At 39.8% G+C, this 17914-nt stretch overlaps 1 protein-coding gene across 2 annotated transcripts in view; it reads left to right on the plus strand.

The window, feature by feature from the left end:
• The window catches only part of LOC126468286 (cytoplasmic dynein 2 intermediate chain 1), a 185851-nt gene that overhangs the window by 44903 nt on the left and 123034 nt on the right, over positions 1 to 17914 (plus strand). For both annotated transcript variants that reach the window (XM_050096537.1, XM_050096538.1), the window contains exon 9: positions 8774 to 8923. In XM_050096537.1, the coding sequence (XP_049952494.1) occupies positions 8774 to 8923 (150 nt within the window). The remainder of the gene's footprint in view (positions 1 to 8773; positions 8924 to 17914) is intronic.

A 17914-nucleotide genomic window follows, 5' to 3' on the forward strand; every position in this document is an offset into this window, starting at 1 on the left:
GATATGTGTGTGTGTGCGAGTGTATACCTGTCCTCTTTTCCCATTAAGGTAAGTCTTTCTGCTCCCGGGTTGGAATGATTCCTTACCCTCTCCCTTAAAACCCACATCCTTTCGTCTTTCCCTCTCCTTCCCTCTTTCCTGACGAAGCAACCATTGGTTGCGAAAGCTAGAATTTTGTGTGTATGTATGTGTTTGACCAGTATTGAACCTAGAGGTGTCCTTGAGAAATTGTTTTCCAGTTTGAGGAGTAATTGCGCAATTACTTCGTTTTCCCTGTCATAAGGAAGGTCAGGCTGCTGTAAATCAGTGTCCCTGATTCTATACATCTTTAATTTGTGAAGAAGTGAGGTGTGGTTCATGGAATTCAATGCCTTTCTCATATCAAAAATAGTCCTGTTGCCTTTTTACCATTATCTAATGGAACATGCCTTTTGAGTAAACTCATTGCCAACATTTATAGTCCTCTTTCTGTGCTAGAATCTAAACAGATTTATGAAAATTTTCGAACTTGTGTTCTACACCTACATCTATACTCAGCATACCACGATGAAATGCATAGTGGGGGTTACATCCCATTGTACCAGTTACAAGAGTTTCTTCCCATTCCACTCATGTATGGAGCACAGGAAGGATAATTGTATGAATGCTTCTGTGAATGCTATAATTATTCTAATCTTATCCTCATGACCCCTATGTGTGTGATAAACAGGGGGATTGTAGTATATTCCTAGAGTCATAATTTAAAGGCATTTCTTGAATTTTGCTAGTAGATTTTCTCTGGAGAGTTTACGTCTATCTTCAAGAGTCAGCCAGTTGTTTCTTCAGTATCTCTGTGACATATTCCCACATATCAAACATACCTGTAGCCTTTTGTGCTGCTCTTCTCCATATATGTTGAATATCCCCTCCTATTTGGTACAGGTCCCACACACTTGAGCAGTATTCTATAACCAGTTGCACAACTGATTGTTAAGCAATTCCTTTGTACACTAATTGCACTGCAGTATTCTACCAATAAATCAAAGTCTACTACCTGCTTTATCCATGACTGAGCCTGTGTGATCATTCTATTTCATATCCCTATGAAGTGTTACACCCAGGTATTTGTATGAGTTGAATGATTCCAGCAGTGACTAATTGATATTATAGGATACAATGTTTTTTCGTTTTGTGAAGTGCACAATTTTACATTTTTGAACATCTAAAGCAAGTTTCCAATCTCTGCACCACTTTGAAATCTTATCAAAATCTGACTAAATGTTTATGTTGCTTCTTTCAGACAGTACATTATTATAGATAAGTGTATCATCTGCAAATGTCTGAGGTTACTATTAATATTGTCTGCAAGGTCATTAATATACAGCATGAACAGCAAGGGCCCCGACACACTTCCCTGAGGCTCTTCTATATTTGACGATGACTGTCCATCCAAGATAACATGCTGTGCCCTCCCTATCAAAATGTCCTCAGTCCAGTCAAAAATTTCACTTGATACCCCAAATGATTGTACTTTTGGTAATATGCTTAGGTGTGATACTGAGTCAAATGATTCTCTGAAATCAGGAAATACTACATCTACCTGACTGACTTGATTCAAATCTTACAGTATGTCATGTGAGAAAAGTGCAAGTTATGTTTAACATCAATTTTTTTGGAATCCATGCTGGTTGGCATGAAGGAGGTCATTCTGCTCAAGATATCTCATTATGTTTGAGCTCAGATGATGTTCTAAGATTCTACAACAAACTTATGGGAAGCATATTGGACATTAGTTTTGTGGATCACTTCTACTACCCTTCTAGTAGACGGGTGTGAACTGTGCTTTTTTCCAAGAATTGGGCATGGCTTTTTGTTTGAGGGATGTACAATAGATGACCGTTAGAGGAGGGGCTAACTCAGACACAAATTCAGTATAGAACCTCCTATGGATTCCATCAAGCCTTGGTGCACTGTTCAGTTTTAACAATTTCAGCTGTTTCTCAACACCACTGACACTAACACCTAACAATATACACTCCTGGAAATGGAAAAAAGAACACATTGACACCGGTGTGTCAGACCCACCATACTTGCTCCGGACACTGCGAGAGGGCTGTACAAGCAATGATCACACGCACGGCACAGCGGACACACCAGGAACCGCGGTGTTGGCCGTCGAATGGCGCTAGCTGCGCAGCATTTGTACACCGCCGCCGTCAGTGTCAGCCAGTTTGCCGTGGCGTACGGAGCTCCATCGCAGTCTTTAACACTGGTAGCATGCCGCGACAGCGTGGACGTGAACCGTATGTGCAGTTGACGGACTTTGAGCGAGGGCGTATAGTGGGCATGCGGGAGGCCGGGTGGACGTACCGCCGAATTGCTCAACACGTGGGGCGTGAGGTCTCCACAGTACATCGATGTTGTCGCCAGTGGTCGGCGGAAGGTGCACGTGCCCGTCGACCTGGGACCGGACCGCAGCGACGCACGGATGCACGCCAAGACTGTAGGATCCTACGCAGTGCCGTAGGGGACCGCACCGCCACTTCCCAGCAAATTAGGGACACTGTTGCTCCTGGGGTATCGGCGAGGACCATTCGCAACCGTCTCCATGAAGCTGGGCTACGGTCCCGCACACCGTTAGGCCGTCTTCCGCTAACGCCCCAACATCGTGCAGCCCGCCTCCAGTGGTGTCGCGACAGGCGTGAATGGAAGGACGAATGGAGACGTGTCATCTTCAGCGATGAGAGTCGCTTCTGCCTTGGTGCCAATGATGGTCGTATGCGTGTTTGGCGCCGTGCAGGTGAGCGCCACAATCAGGACTGCATACGACCGAGGCACACAGGGCCAACACCCGGCATCATGGTGTGGGGAGCGATCTCCTACACTGGCCGTACACCACTGGTGATCGTCGAGGGGACACTGAATAGTGCACGGTACATCCAAACCGTCATCGAACCCATCGTTCTACCATTCCTAGACCGGCAAGGGAACTTGCTGTTCCAACAGGACAATGCACGTCCGCATGTATCCCGTGCCACCCAACGTGCTCTAGAAGGTGTAAGTCAACTACCCTGGCCAGCAAGATCTCCGGATCTGTCCCCCATTGAGCATGTTTGGGACTGGATGAAGCGTCGTCTCACGCGGTCTGCACGTCCAGCACGAACGCTGGTCCAACTGAGGCGCCAGGTGGAAATGGCATGGCAAGCCGTTCCACAGGACTACATCCAGCATCTCTACGATCGTCTCCATGGGAAAATAGCAGCCTGCATTGCTGTGAAAGGTGGATATACACTGTACTAGTGCCGACATTGTGCATGCTCTGTTGCCTGTGTCTATGTGCCTGTGGTTCTGTCAGTGTGATCATGTGATGTATCTGACCCCAGGAATGTGTCAATAAAGTTTCCCCTTCCTGGGACAATGAATTCACGGTGTTCTTATTTCAGTTTCCAGGAGTGTATTTTGGATAAATGGCAGCATCAATCATAAATATTGAAATTCTTTATTTTACAGATTGATTTCGGTCACTATGTGATTTAAAGTTACTAGCTAGTTGTTAAAAATAATATTGGGGTTTTATTTTTTTATTCATCGTGATCTGTCACTGCCATGATCCTGGATTCTTAGACAGCTACTATAAAATTTAACTACAAAGTTAAATGAATATTTAATCAAGTATAATGTTTTAACAAAGTATTTATTGCGATCTCAAAAAATCAAAGCATCTTTACAAAACTCAAATAAGTATTAACATACTTACAATAATGAAATGAATCTTACTCCACAAGCTACATGCTTCCTGTCCAACTTCACACAAAGTACTGACCGACTCTGCCAACATGGCTGACATCTTATATACCTTTTAAACAATTCCAAACAATCCTCAGCATTGTTTAAAATGGGTTTTTGATTAAATAACAATTGAAATATGTATTTAAAATAAATATATAAATGTATGTTTGCTCCTGTACAGCAAGCACATTACTGTATTAGTCTGTGTCTATGATTTGTTTTGAATATAACTTCTTGGATATGTAATTGCAATAATGTATTTACATTTAATTACTAGAGGCTCCCTTCGCAGAAAATATTCCTATCATTTACAGTGCTTTTGTACTTCAACATAATTGCAATGTAGTAGTTAGTTTTATTGATATAATTTTTTCCAGCATATTACAACTTTTTGTTTACATGTCTCATCCCGAATTAGACTGGAGAATGTACGTTTTAAGTGGGTTTTTATGGACTGTTACAGTTCAAAGTTCAGGGATATAAGGGCATTATATTAATTGTAAAATTGCAACTAGGTTCCACAATAAGTTTCATATACTTATTATATAAAACAATGAAAAATCCATGATGGAATAATAACTATATTATGAAAAGGCTGCACTGCTACTCACCATATAGTAGAGATGCTGAGTCATAAAAAGGCACAACAAAAAAAAGCTAAACAAGTAAGCTTTCAACCAGAAGGCCTTCTTCTGAAGTAGATAGCAAACATACACACTTTCATGCAAACACAACTCACATGATCACTCTCTTTAGCTGCCAAGGCCAGATTGTGAGCAGCAGTGCATGATGAGAGAAGCAGTCTGGGTGGTGGGAGTAAGGAGGCTGGGGCAGGGAGGGGGAGGTATAGCAGTATAGGGATGGGGGATGGCAAAATGTTGCTAGTGTGAACATACAGGCTCGAGGTGTGAGAGGGTAGGGCATCTCCATGCAGTTAGGAGGTTAGACAGATTTGAGGGGGGGGGGGGGGGGAGAAGAAGAGAGGTAAAAAGACTGTGGTGCATTGTTAGAATAGAAGGCTGTGAAGCAGTCATTGACATGAAGAACATTGTGGTGAGCAACATGCTCAGCAACTGGGCGGTCCAGCTGTTTCTTGCCCACAGTTTGTCAGTGGCCATTCATATGGATAGACAGCTTGTTGGATGTCATTCCCTTGTAGAACACAGCACAGTGGTTGCAACATAGTTTGTAGATCACATGATTGGTTTCACAGGTAGCCCTGCCTTTGATGGGATAGTTGAAGCATATAATCGGACTGGAGTAGGTGGTGTTGGGAGAATGTGTGAAACTACCATTGCATCTATGCCTATTATGGAGATACGAGGCGAGGCATTGGGAGCAGGGGTTGAGAAGGGATGGACGAGGACACTGTGTAGGTTTGATGGGCTGCGGAATAACACTGCGGGAGGGGTCGGAAGGTTAGTGGGGAGAACATTCCTCATTTCTGGGCACTATGAGAGAATTTGAGAAACTGATGAAAATTCCAAAATAGGATTAAATAACAAAGAAAATTATGAAATAATAGTAAATTGTTTTGACAGGTTTTTAAACTGTCCAGTTCCAACAGTTAAACTGGTGTTTCCAGCAATATCACAAAATATGGAAGAAGATTTCTTACCAGCAGAGTAAGAAATTCATGAAGCCATCAAATCACTCATAGACAACAAAGCAAGTGGTGAAGACTTCATTCCAGTGGAATTGTTGAAATGGTCAAAACCAAAAATTATAAATGGTCCACAGCAGTTTTTTGTGGACATGATTCCAGAAGAGTATAAAACAGCACTAATTCGGCTGCTACATAAAAAGGGAGACAAAGAAAATGTCAGCAATTACAAAGGAGTTTAATTTCTTCCAGTGCCACACAAAATACTATCAAAAATTCTCTTGGACAGAGTTGTAGAAACTTTAGACAAACAATATCATGGTGTTTTTCAAAAGGAAAGATCCTGTACAGAACAGATATTTAAATTAAAATCAGTAATTTTTCACAGAGTGTTAAGCAGCAAACTTTCAATAGTATCATTTATTGATTTCAAGAAAGCATTTGATTTGGTAGGCATGGAAATGATATATAAAAATCATTAGAAAATTTGATGTTGAAGCAAAATTAGCAAACATAGTTTGTGAAAATCTAACATATAATATGTGAAGTTAAAGTTATGAGAGAAATATCTTAGCCATTTGAAATAAAAATGTGTTGGACAAGGGAGTGGTTTATCATCTTTACTGTTTAACTATTTCTGGAAAAAATAATACGTATCTGAAATCTGTAGCTAAAAAAAATCACAAAATTGAACCAATGATTTTAGCAAGGAAATCAAATGGAATGAACATTTACTGACTGGCTTTTGCAGAAGATTTTGTGATACTTTCAAAACATCTGACAGACACAGTTATTCAAATAAATTAATGATTTTACTTTTGTATGGAGACACAGTCATATAAAACTTTCTGAAGGATATAACAGCCATTTGGCTGTACAACAGTTTTTATTTCACAATATAGATTTTGGCCTTAGGCCATTATCAAGTGTTGCAACTGCAACAGATTAAAGCACAATAAAAGTACAAGTATCAGAGAAAGCATCGAAAAATATCAGAGCAAACAGTTAAATCAATGTATGAGCCAATTGATTTGTTCTCTTACTTACATACAAATTGTTAGACGTGAGTAGAATCCAAGTCATTGTCAAAATATAACCTTTGGTTATATAAGCCGCAATAGTGTTTGTGTAATATGCTAATGTGCTGGCAGTTGACATGACCCAGTTGATATGGTTGTGGAAAATAGATGATCAAACCACAGGTTTCAAACTTTGCTACGTTATGTCTAAGCAGCCACTGACATAAACATAAGTGAAATGATCATCTAAGATCATCATAAAGGCATCCCAGTTTGCACAATGCGATCTGTGGTGTGTCATGGGAGCTGGTAGTGGGTCTCTTTATTATGCAAGCTGCTTACATTATCTTTGAAGTGGCCAGAGGATGCCGGTGGTTATATAATATGGTGTGAAGAGCCAGTTTTCCAGTGTGCATGTAAAAACATGACTTATACCATCACAATTAAAGATACATAAAAGTACAATCTTGCAAGAGTGAAATATTGATACATGGTGAATTATAAAATAAGCAGCTATACATTGATATGAATTCCCAATTGTTAAATAAGTCTTCTGGAAGAAACAGCAAATAGAACTGCTCTCAAAATTTCAGCTGAAAAAAACAAAATTAATGACAAATACAAAAAATGCACCGAAATTCTTAGAAACACAAATAGGTAAAATAGAATGAGTAAGTAAAGAAACTATACAACAGAATGGACTGGAAAAATGCAGTAGATGTCAATGTTAACAAAATGGAGAGAGAATATGGTTTGACAAACAATATTTACAAGAAGAAATGCACAGCTAGAGAAACAAAACTAAGACACACCACAGTGATAAAACCAGAAAGGTTGTATGGATGTAAATGCCTAACACTGTGCTAGAAGCTGAACAAAACAGAGGTATTTGAATGATGGATTACAAGAAAAATAGTGGGTGCAATAAACTAAAGATGGCTGGAAAATGAAATGTAACTAGAAGACACAAAAATGTAAGGAAGATTAATCTTTTTGGTCACATCTACTAAATTAATGAGAAACGGCTAATGAAAAAAATATTCCTGTATTTCTGGAAGAATAAATTGACAGTAGCATGGTTTACAGAAATAAGGAAAGAATTAGAAAAAAATAACATCAAAGAATAATAAATAACAGGCAGAAAACTTTTTAAGAAAAAAATACTAAATTTAGAAGCTTTTCAGTGCAGAAGAAATAAGAAATTGGGAAAAACATGGGCAAAAGAAAAGAGAAGATAACATGAGGAGAAGATGAAGGAGCGCTGGAAAAATAAGAAACAACATCAAGCTTTGAACATGAAACTTAAAAGTGTGGAGACGTGACAATAGCCACTGTGCCACTTTTTGGTTGAGCTACTTATTTGCTGAAAGACACATAAAGCACCTTGAAAACTTTATCTGCCATTTTCTCAGAAACTATCAAATGTCTACAGGTAAGCCAAGACACATGTTCACTTGTTTTGACCTCTCTTCCACTAAGCAATGGTTCGCAGAAACTAGGTTCTCCTTGTAAGTTGGAAGGTGTACCTAACCTCTGGATTTACAAGTGCAAACAGGCCCAAATCACTTATTTTCCTGAAAGACTGCCCTAAGCAGCAAAGAAGACAAATTTGACTGAAGATGCAGTAAAAATTGCATAGAAAGGGACAAGCTGCTGTTGTACGCCATATGACCCTCAAAATTGCTTCAGCAAAATTTCTTACCACACTGTTGTTTTCTAATTTGTGAGATGAAAAACAGAAATAAACATTTCACAGTAAAATGTGTTACCCATAAATGAAGTTAATAATGTGTGACAAATAATTTTGTTTTCTTTCAAATGATGAAAGTTTTGTCAATATAAGGAAAAGAGTAAAATGTTTAAAAAAAATGGTATTCTTAGACTTCCAACTGATTTATGATACATGTATACTTCTTAAAAGACAGATATTGAAATTATAACGTATTAACTTTGTAAACTAGTAAGTGCATAGGTGTTTGTGTGTGTGTGTGTGTGTGTGTGTGTGTGTGTGTTATAATGCAATTTTCCTTAGGAGATTAGTTTTAATTCAATTTCTAATCTGTGAAACACCATTCATTTATAAGTTTATGAACATAAAGTAACAAATTACATTACATTTGAATCACATTGGGAAAAAAAAAAAAATTACTACATGTGCAATCGCAAAACAGGAAAACATGAAAATTTTGTAAAATCTCTGTCTTCCAAGATTAAAGGTTCTTTTACACAAATTCTTTTATATTGCTGTTTACTGTACCTTCGTGTGTAGTTCAGTGACTACATATGTTTAATGAGTCTTTACATGATTTAACTCTTATCTGAAGTTTTTGTTTTATGAGTTTTTGCAAAAACTTGAACTACTGATTATGTGCTATTTTCACAGGCATATGTTCAAACTAATGAAGACAATTTAACTGAAGAAACTCAGACAGAAGAAATAACAATGAAAAATAAATGGACACAGAACCCAGTGTCTTTCCATACTCTCAAAAAAGAAGATGATAAGAATAATGAAATACAATTGTTTTCACAGGCAAGTCAGGCAGATGCTTTAAATGTTAGGTTGTTAATAACCCACAGAACATGTGCATGATATGTCAGCAACATCTTTTGTATTATTTTTCACTCATTTTATCAGTATCGGCACACATTTGATATTTCAAATTTCATGTTTTTGATGTCTTAAATACATCTATTAAATATTGCATTTACTGAATGGGAAATAGTAATATGGAAAGGACAGATTGCCATTCACCACATTGAGGAGGCACTGAGTCACAGACTGGCACAATGAAGAGAACACCAGAAATACATAAGTTTTTTGTGTCCAAAATTGTATATAAATCAAAGACAGTAGCCAGGTATGTAAGAGCTGTTGTTGCATGGATATGTGTAGATTCTACTTCTGTGGAAGTGATTTGTCTGAAAACTTATTTCTAGTATTCTTTTCATTGTTCGTGTCTGCAACTCAGTGCATCATCTATGTGGTTAGTGGCAATCTATGCTTTACACGTTGTTGTTATTCCATCCTGGACTTTCCATTGTTTAAGAGTCCAATAATCTTTTTTGTTTCAGAAAGTGAGATGAAAATAAAAATAAATTTACATTAGTGCACTTATTTTTATATTTTTATCAGTTAACAGAATTATCATTGCAATTACAGAGGAGGCAGTTAAAACACAGGCTACTAAAAATTTTTCACTTGTGCCATCTGTCTGCACAAAAGATCTTTATTCTGCGTGTAGATTTCTCAAAAATATAATTTTGATTACTGTACAGATGTTCTAGAAATAATAAGTAGCACTAAATATTGTTAATGTTATCAGTGTCCACCCTAATTAATGTGTTCCATTAAGAAAAAGACACCAAAATGAAGGGAGATCGAAGTACCTTTACAGCAGAGATGAAATGAAACTACGTGTTTATGTAATTGGTTTTTGGATAAATAGCTGAATCGCTTGAGTGACTGGCTAATGATTGTGATGTTTGGTTGTTCATGGAAATGTGTCAGTGAAGAATTGAACTGCTCATTTATTGTATTCTGACCCATCTACTTGCTTTTACAATCCACAGTTGTTGAAGTGACTGCTGTGGTCTATTTGTTGCCTATGACAGCAAACCTTTGTGTTGGCAGTGTTACGCTCTTTACATGGTGATTTCCAAAGAGCCCAATGCCTGCACACTCTTGAAAATAAAGAGGGCATTGCAGTGGGCATCCATAAAAAGACTGTGGTCATATCCATTAATTCATGTGCCTTTCCTATCCTGCACTCTACTACCACACTAATATCCAGCACAAGGGCAGTCACCTGACACTGTCAACTTTTCAGTCCTTAACTGCTTCATCTCTTAATGAAGTTACAATTGCATTATGAAAAGGATGGATTGCTGCTCACCACATAGAGGAAGCATTGAGTTGCAGACATGCACAATGAAAAGACTGCCCAACGCTAGGCTGGCTCCAGACCTACAACCTCCTTTCTGGTCACCATGACTAACTACATTCTCATTTAACAATAACTTCTCTTTTGTGGATATCACCTGCAAACAGGTCCATGGCACACACATGGCACCATCCTTTGCCAAATCAAATCAAATCAAAACCTTTGGACAAATAAATTCTTCTTCGGAAATAGAGAAACACACATACATTCATACAAGCACAACCCACACATATGTGGCCACTGTCTCTGGCTGCTGTGCTCCAACTGTGGACTGTGACTGTATTTGACCAGAGCAACAGTCTGGGGTGAATGGTGGGGATAAGGAGGAGGCATGGGGCAGGGAGGGGGAGGGATAGCAGGGTAGAAATCCAGCATTATTTCCTGTCCTCCTCAAACTCTTTGTCCCATCCCAGAATATCTTCCCTGAGTCTGTCTCTCTTCTCACCCGCACCACTCACCCACACTTACCTTCCATGAAGTTCGTTAACCCAACTACCCAGGGAGCTCCATTGCGACCAGTTACTGTGCCACCACAGAGAGAATCTCTATTCTTGTGGACTAACACCTTCAACCTATTACCCATAACTTACCCTGCTATATAAAAGATACCAATCATTTCCTCTGCAGACTCTCCATAGTTCTTTTTTCTTTATCACCTGGCATCCTGGTCACCACTGTCAATGCCACTGCCTCCTACACTATCATCCCAATGCCCGTGGCCTTGCTGCTATTGAACAGTACACTTCCCAATGCCAGACTGGCTCCAAAGCTACAACCTCCTTTCTGGTCACCATGACCAACTACATCCTCTCTTAACAATAACTTCTCCTTTGTAGATATCACCTACAAACAGATCCATAGCACAGAAATGGCACACACATGGCACAATCCTTTGCCAAACTATTCATGGACCATTTAGAGGAATTCTTCCTAGCACCCAGAATCCCAAACCCCTTACTTGGTACAGATTCATTGATCTGGACTGAGGGTGAGATCACCCTATCCACATTCCTCCAAAACCTCAACATCTTCTCCCCCATTCACTTCACCTGGTCCTCCTCAACCCAACAAGCCACCTTCCTTGGTGTTGACCGCCATCTTAAGGATGGTTGCATCAGCACTTCTGTTCACATCAAAGCTACCAACCACCAACAGTATCTCCAACAGCTGCCACCCATTCCATATCAAGAAGTCCCTTCCATATAGCCTAGCCAACTGTGGTCACTGCATCTGTAGTGATGAGCAGTCCCTCTCTAAATGTGCCAAGGGTCTCATTAAGGCCTAAACAGACTGAAATTACCTTCCCAACCTTGTTCTGAAACAGATCTCTCATGCCTTGTCTCTCCATTCACCAACCACCTCCCACATGTCCACTGATTGACCACAGAGGAGCACTCCTCTTGTGAATCACTATGCCTCACATCTGGAGCAACTGAATCATGTTCCCTGCTGGGTTTTCGACTACTTCTTGTCATATCTTGAAATGAAGAATATCCTACCCACTATCCTCCACACTGCTCCCACAGTGCAACTACACCACGCACCAAACCTACACACCATCCTTGTCCATCCCTACTCCACCCCTGCTCCCAACCTCTTGCCCCATGGCCTATATCCCCACCGTAGACCTAGATACAAGACCTGACTCATCTTCCCACTACCACCTATTCCAGTCCTGTCACAAGTACGAGGGCCGTTCAGAAAGTAACCTCCGGTTGATTTAAAAAAATACACCAAGTTAAATAAAAATATTTTAATATATACATCTTACAACTACATCTTTGCACTATTTTTCTACATAGTCTCCATAGCGATTGAGGCACTTATCATATCTCTTCACAAGCTTTGAAATTCCTTCTGCATAAAAATCACCCGGTTGTGCCTGGAGCCAGCCTGTGACCGCATCTTTGAGCTCTTCGTCGTCATCAAACCGCTGTGACCCGAGCCATTTCTTCAAATACATGAAGAGGTGATAATCACTTGGCGCCAGGTCTGGGCTGTAAGGTGGATGGTTGATAACGTCCCACTTGAAGGACTCAAGAAGGGCCGTTGTTCTGCGAGCAGAGTGAGGACGGGCGTTATCGTGCAAAAAAACGATACCGGAAGTCAGCATACCACGGCGTTTGTTCTGTATAGCCCGTCGTAACTTTTTTATTGTTTCACAGTACACGTCTTGATTAATGGTCGTACCACGTTCCATGAATTCAACCAACAACACCCCTTTGGCATCCCAAAACACCGTTGCCATCAGTTTTCTGGCAGAAAAATCTTGCGAGGCTTTTCTTGGTTTGGTAGGCGAATTTGAATGTGCCCACATCTTTGATTGTTCTTTTGTCTCAGGGTTCACGTACTTAATCCAGGTTTCGTCACCGGTCACGATTCTGTTTAACAATGGTTCTCCTTCGTCCTCATAACGTGACAGAAAGTCTAATGCAGAGGCCATTCTTTGAGTTTTGTGGTGGTCGGTAAGAATTTTGGGCACCCATCGAGCACAGAACTTACGGTAACCCAATCTTGCTGTCACTATCTCGTACAAGAGAGTCTTAGAAATCTGTGGAAAACCAGTAGACAACTCCGACATTGAGAAACGTCGATTTTCGCGAACTTTTGCATCAACTCTCTGAACGAGTTCGTCAGTCACCAATGATGGTCTACCACTCCTCTCTTCATCATGAACGTTTTCTCGTCCACTTTTAAATAAATGTACCCATTCACGGACAACTCCTTCACTCATAACTCTTGGTCCGTACACGGCACAAAGCTCACGATGAATAGCTGCTGCAGAATATCCTTTGGCTGTAAAAAACCTTATGACAGCACGCACTTCACATTTGGCGGGGTTTTCTATTGCAGCACACATTTCAAACTGCCACAAAAACTAAACTAGCGCAGGTACGACGTTCACTCGACCACGGCTTGATGCCGACTGACCTGTTGAGTGCGTGAACGCACAGATGGCGTCGCTACTCCCCCCACAACCCGCACTGTGACCAATCGGAGGTTACTTTCTGAACCGCCCTCGTATGTCCTATCCCATCAAAGGCAGGGCTACCTGTGAAAGCTGTCATGTGATCTACAAACTAAGATGCAGTCACTATGGCACTCTCTATATGGGCGTGTCAACTGATAAGCTGTTTGTCCACATGAATAGCTACTGCCAAACTGTGACTAAGAGACATCTGGAACATCCAACTGCTGAACATGCTGCCCAACACAGTATGCTTCACTTGAATGACTGCTTCACAGTCAGTGCCATCTGGATCCTTCCTAGTAAGATCAGCTTTTATAAACCACAGAGGTAGAAACTCTCCCTATAACATTCATTTCTGCAAACCACCTAGCCTCGGCCTTTGCTAGTCCCTGTCCACCAACCTGTCCCCTTCCCTGCACACTCTCCAACACCATATATGCATTCTATTCCTCCAGTACATGTACAGTCTTTTTCCCTTCTCTATCCACCTCCTCTACCCCTGTATTTTTTGCTCCACCACTTCTCCCTGCCCAGTACACCCTTCCAACTCTGCACCTAGCAGCCCTATCCTGTACCCAACACATCCCTGCATGCTCTCACAGCCAGCACAACATCTCCCCCACATATCCTTACCTCACTGCCTACCTGAGATTGCTGCTCACATCAAAAGCAGTCACATTCTGACCAAAGTGGCCTTGTGTACGTGGGTGTTTTCTATTTCTGAAGAAAGACATTTTTGTCTGAAAGCTTAAATGTTTAGGAGTCTTTTCATGGTGCTTGTTTGTGTCTTATTGCTTCCTGTGATGAGTTCCAATCTATCCTTTTCACAGTTTGAAAACTTAAATGTTTAACAGTCTTTACATTGTGCCTGTTTGTGACTCAGTGCCTCCTGTGGCGAGTACCAGTCTATCCTTTACATAATATTGTTATTATTCCATCCTGAACTTACAATTTCTTAATGAATTTGCTATTTATAATTCAATACTTATGAGTATATCCAGAATGAAATTTTCACTCTGCAACAGAGTGTGCGCTGATACGAAACTCCCTGGTAGATGAAAACTGTGTGCCGGACCAAAACTCGAACCTAGGACCTTTGCCTTTTGCAGGTTAACTCCTCTACCACTTGCCTGCGAAAGGCAAAGGTCCTGAGTTCGAGTCCCAGTGTGGCACACAATTTTACTCTGCCAGGAAGTTTCTTATGAGTGTAATTAGTCAAGCCTCATAACAAGGTGCTCAGGGTTTCCAGCCTCCCAGAAAATTTATTAATCATATGATTTTTCAGTGTTGTAAATGTATTTAGAACATAATAGTTGCTATTTGTTATATGACAGACAGAGTGGCAAAAACTAAGCTTGTTTAGGTAAGCATAATTATTCCTTGCATTGTACATCATTGTTTTACATTATACTAACGGACAAACCCCCCCCCCCCCTCAACCCATTTCATTTTGCTTAATACTATATTGTAAAATGAAATTATGATTTCATTTTCTTGTGAGCTGTATTGCTGTTGACAAAGAGTTAATAACATTTTTTCCACTGTCATCAATATAGTAACTTGTATGTTGTGTACGTAATTATCTGTGTTTATATTCACAAACGTTAAACAGGGTTATAAACCGGCACCACAGCTCCACATAAAATCATTGCACTTATGCTTTGGGCTGCATGTAGCTATTCATTGTAAATGGATTTTCAACTGACCATCTACAACCTAAATTTGTTTTGTACAGTCTAGAATAGCCTGATTGTTGGGTTTTGTACAGAAATATGTCAGTTGAAATTTGTCTTGTTCTTGCTGAACTTATGTAATGTTCATTCATCAAACCATAGGGCCTACTGCAGCTACTCATGAAGGAGGCTACACTGTAACAGCAACCACTGGGAGGTACTTCAATATTGTTTTGTTTGAAATGAAGATTGAGACCAATTATTTTATCAAAAGCCTTGTCAATTTTCATATGTTCCTTTGATCTGCAATGATTGCATGCCTGATATTTAGCAAAAAAAAATATTGCAGTTCCTGTTATTTTGCATGTTATTGCTGATTTGTGTGCTTCACAGTAACATAATGTTAGAATGTGTAACTAACAGCATGCAGCAGGGTATGTAATTTTTTTGATCATTTGTATTGAATCCTGGTTTGTTGCAAAGATGCTTATGACTGAAACTCATAAGTTTGATTAAGACTTGTGGTGGGGACCATTATGCAAGATGTTCTCTTTCAGTTTCAACTATTCAATTCAAATAATTTGTGAAATTTCTACTATTAATCATTTGTTCATAACTGAATTGTTAAAAATATACCACATGGAAGTTAAAGACTCCTACTATATAAAATAGCATACTGATGCCACTGCAGCTTCGCTTACTTATTACAAAATATATTGGTAACCAATATGCTATTTATAATAGTGACTACTCAAAATCCTTGTCTAATAATGAAATAAACAATCTGTGATGCTAATGTTGATTTATGTCTCCACAACAGATATTCCAGAATACTCTCTGAACTATGACATGTACTAAAGCAAGAAGGGGCACTTGGTACTCCACCCCCCTCCCCTCCCTCATAATCTGGAATACAAGGTTTTTGTTCATACAATGAGCAGATAACAATAATTCTCAGGAATATAATAAGAATTCAGTGTCAGCTACAAAATTTAGTTCTTATGGCATATGGCATGACATGTCTTGAAACTGTAAGCTCATTTATACACACACACACACACACACACACACACACACACACACACATACACACTTGGAAAAATTTTGTTACCTAACAGTCACAGAACAAATAAACTACAGTTTACGAACCTAAGTAGAGGCATTATTGATTTCATAGTGGGTCATGGACCATTCTCTCTGTAGCTGCATATATGTTGCAAAAGACAATCAGACTGTGTGAGTGTGGAGAGATGGTACACCACATCATGTTGTATTGCAGTGTCCTCTAAACTATGATTTGGTAGGCATTACGAAATACTGATACCAGGGCAATTATAAGTAAATTGCTACTCAAATACTCCTCATGTCATGTTAAGGTTCAGACACAGAAAAATGCAACTAGCTCAATTGAAACTTCCTGGCAGTTTAAAACTGTGTGCTGGACTGAGGCTCAAACTCAGGACTTTTGCATTTCGCGTGCATGTGCTGTATCAACTGAGCTGCCCCAAGCATGACTCATGGCCTGTCCTCACAGTTTTACTTCTGCCAACCTACTTTTCAAACTTCCCAGAAGTTCTCCTGTGAAACTTGCAAGACTAGCATTCCTGGAAGAAAGGATATTGCAGAGACATGGCTTAGCCACAGTCTGAAGGATTGTTTCCAGAATGAATCTTCACTTTGCAGTGGAGTGTGTGCTGATATGAAGTAAAGCTGTGAAGATGGGTCATAAGTCATGGTTGGGTAGCTTAGTTGGTAGAGCACTTGCCTGTGAAAGACAAAGGTCCCAACTTAAAGTCTCATTCCAGCATACAGTTTTAATATGCCATGAAGCTTCATATCAGCACACACTCCACTGCAGAGTGAAAGTTCATTCAGGAAACAATCCCCCATGTTTTGGCTAAGCCATGTCTCTGCAATATCATTTCTTTCAGGAGTGCTAGCACCCCCCCCCCCCCCACCCCCCCACCCCACCCCACCTCCCCCCCCAAGTTCTGAGAAATTTGGAAGCTAGGTGATGAGGTACTGACAGACGTAAAGCTGTGATGATGGATCATGAGCTGTGCTTGAGTAGCTCTGTTGGTAGAGCACTTTCCCATGAAAGGCAAAGGTCCCAGGCTTGTTTGTCAGTCCAGCATATAGTTTTAATGTGCCAGAAAGTTAGATATCACCACACACTCTGGTGTAGGGTGAATATTCTTTTTGGAAACAGCTGAATTGTTCAGCACTTCTCCAGTTTCCTCAGTTAAATTTTCAGACATCATTAAATACAACTATTGTCACCTGATATATTGAATATAAGTGTATAAGAGTTGTATCGATTCCCACTGTTTATTATTGTCATTATTGTTATTCACATATGGGCCCAATAGAACCACGCAAGGTACAATCCATGAACATCACTTTTGATGGTTGGCCTTCCTATGTGTCCATATTTGTTTCATCCTTCCAGACTGAAGTCTCTTTCTTTCATCAGACCACGGTGCTCCAGCCTGTTTTCTAATTTCCCTCTGACCAACTTACCAAAGCAAATATCTTTTGTCTACCAAAGCAAATATCTTTTGTCTGAATGTTTTTTTTTATTTGTAATGTCTGTCCACATTATACTGGCTACTTTAAGATCCTCCTTAATCACAGTGGTCCATTTAATTGGCCCAGTTTTGGCCTTACTTCTGTTCTCATAGAATTCTGCTGTTTGTTTTGTCAACCTAGTGGATGCCATTCTTTTAATGTGCCCATAAAATTTAAGTCTTCATTTTCTCAAATCACCATGTATGTCTGAGTAAGTCTTCTATTTCCTTATTACTTCTCAGCTTATAAGTTCCTCCATCAATTTTTGGGCCTAATATTTTCCTAATAATCTTTCTTTCTTTCGTTTGAATTTCTTCAGTTTTCCTCTTTCTATTTAAAATTAAAGTATCTGCTTCACAAAGACATTC

Source organism: Schistocerca serialis, chromosome 1, assembly GCF_023864345.2.
Source record: "Schistocerca serialis cubense isolate TAMUIC-IGC-003099 chromosome 1, iqSchSeri2.2, whole genome shotgun sequence".
Classification (NCBI taxonomy): domain Eukaryota; kingdom Metazoa; phylum Arthropoda; class Insecta; order Orthoptera; family Acrididae; genus Schistocerca; species Schistocerca serialis.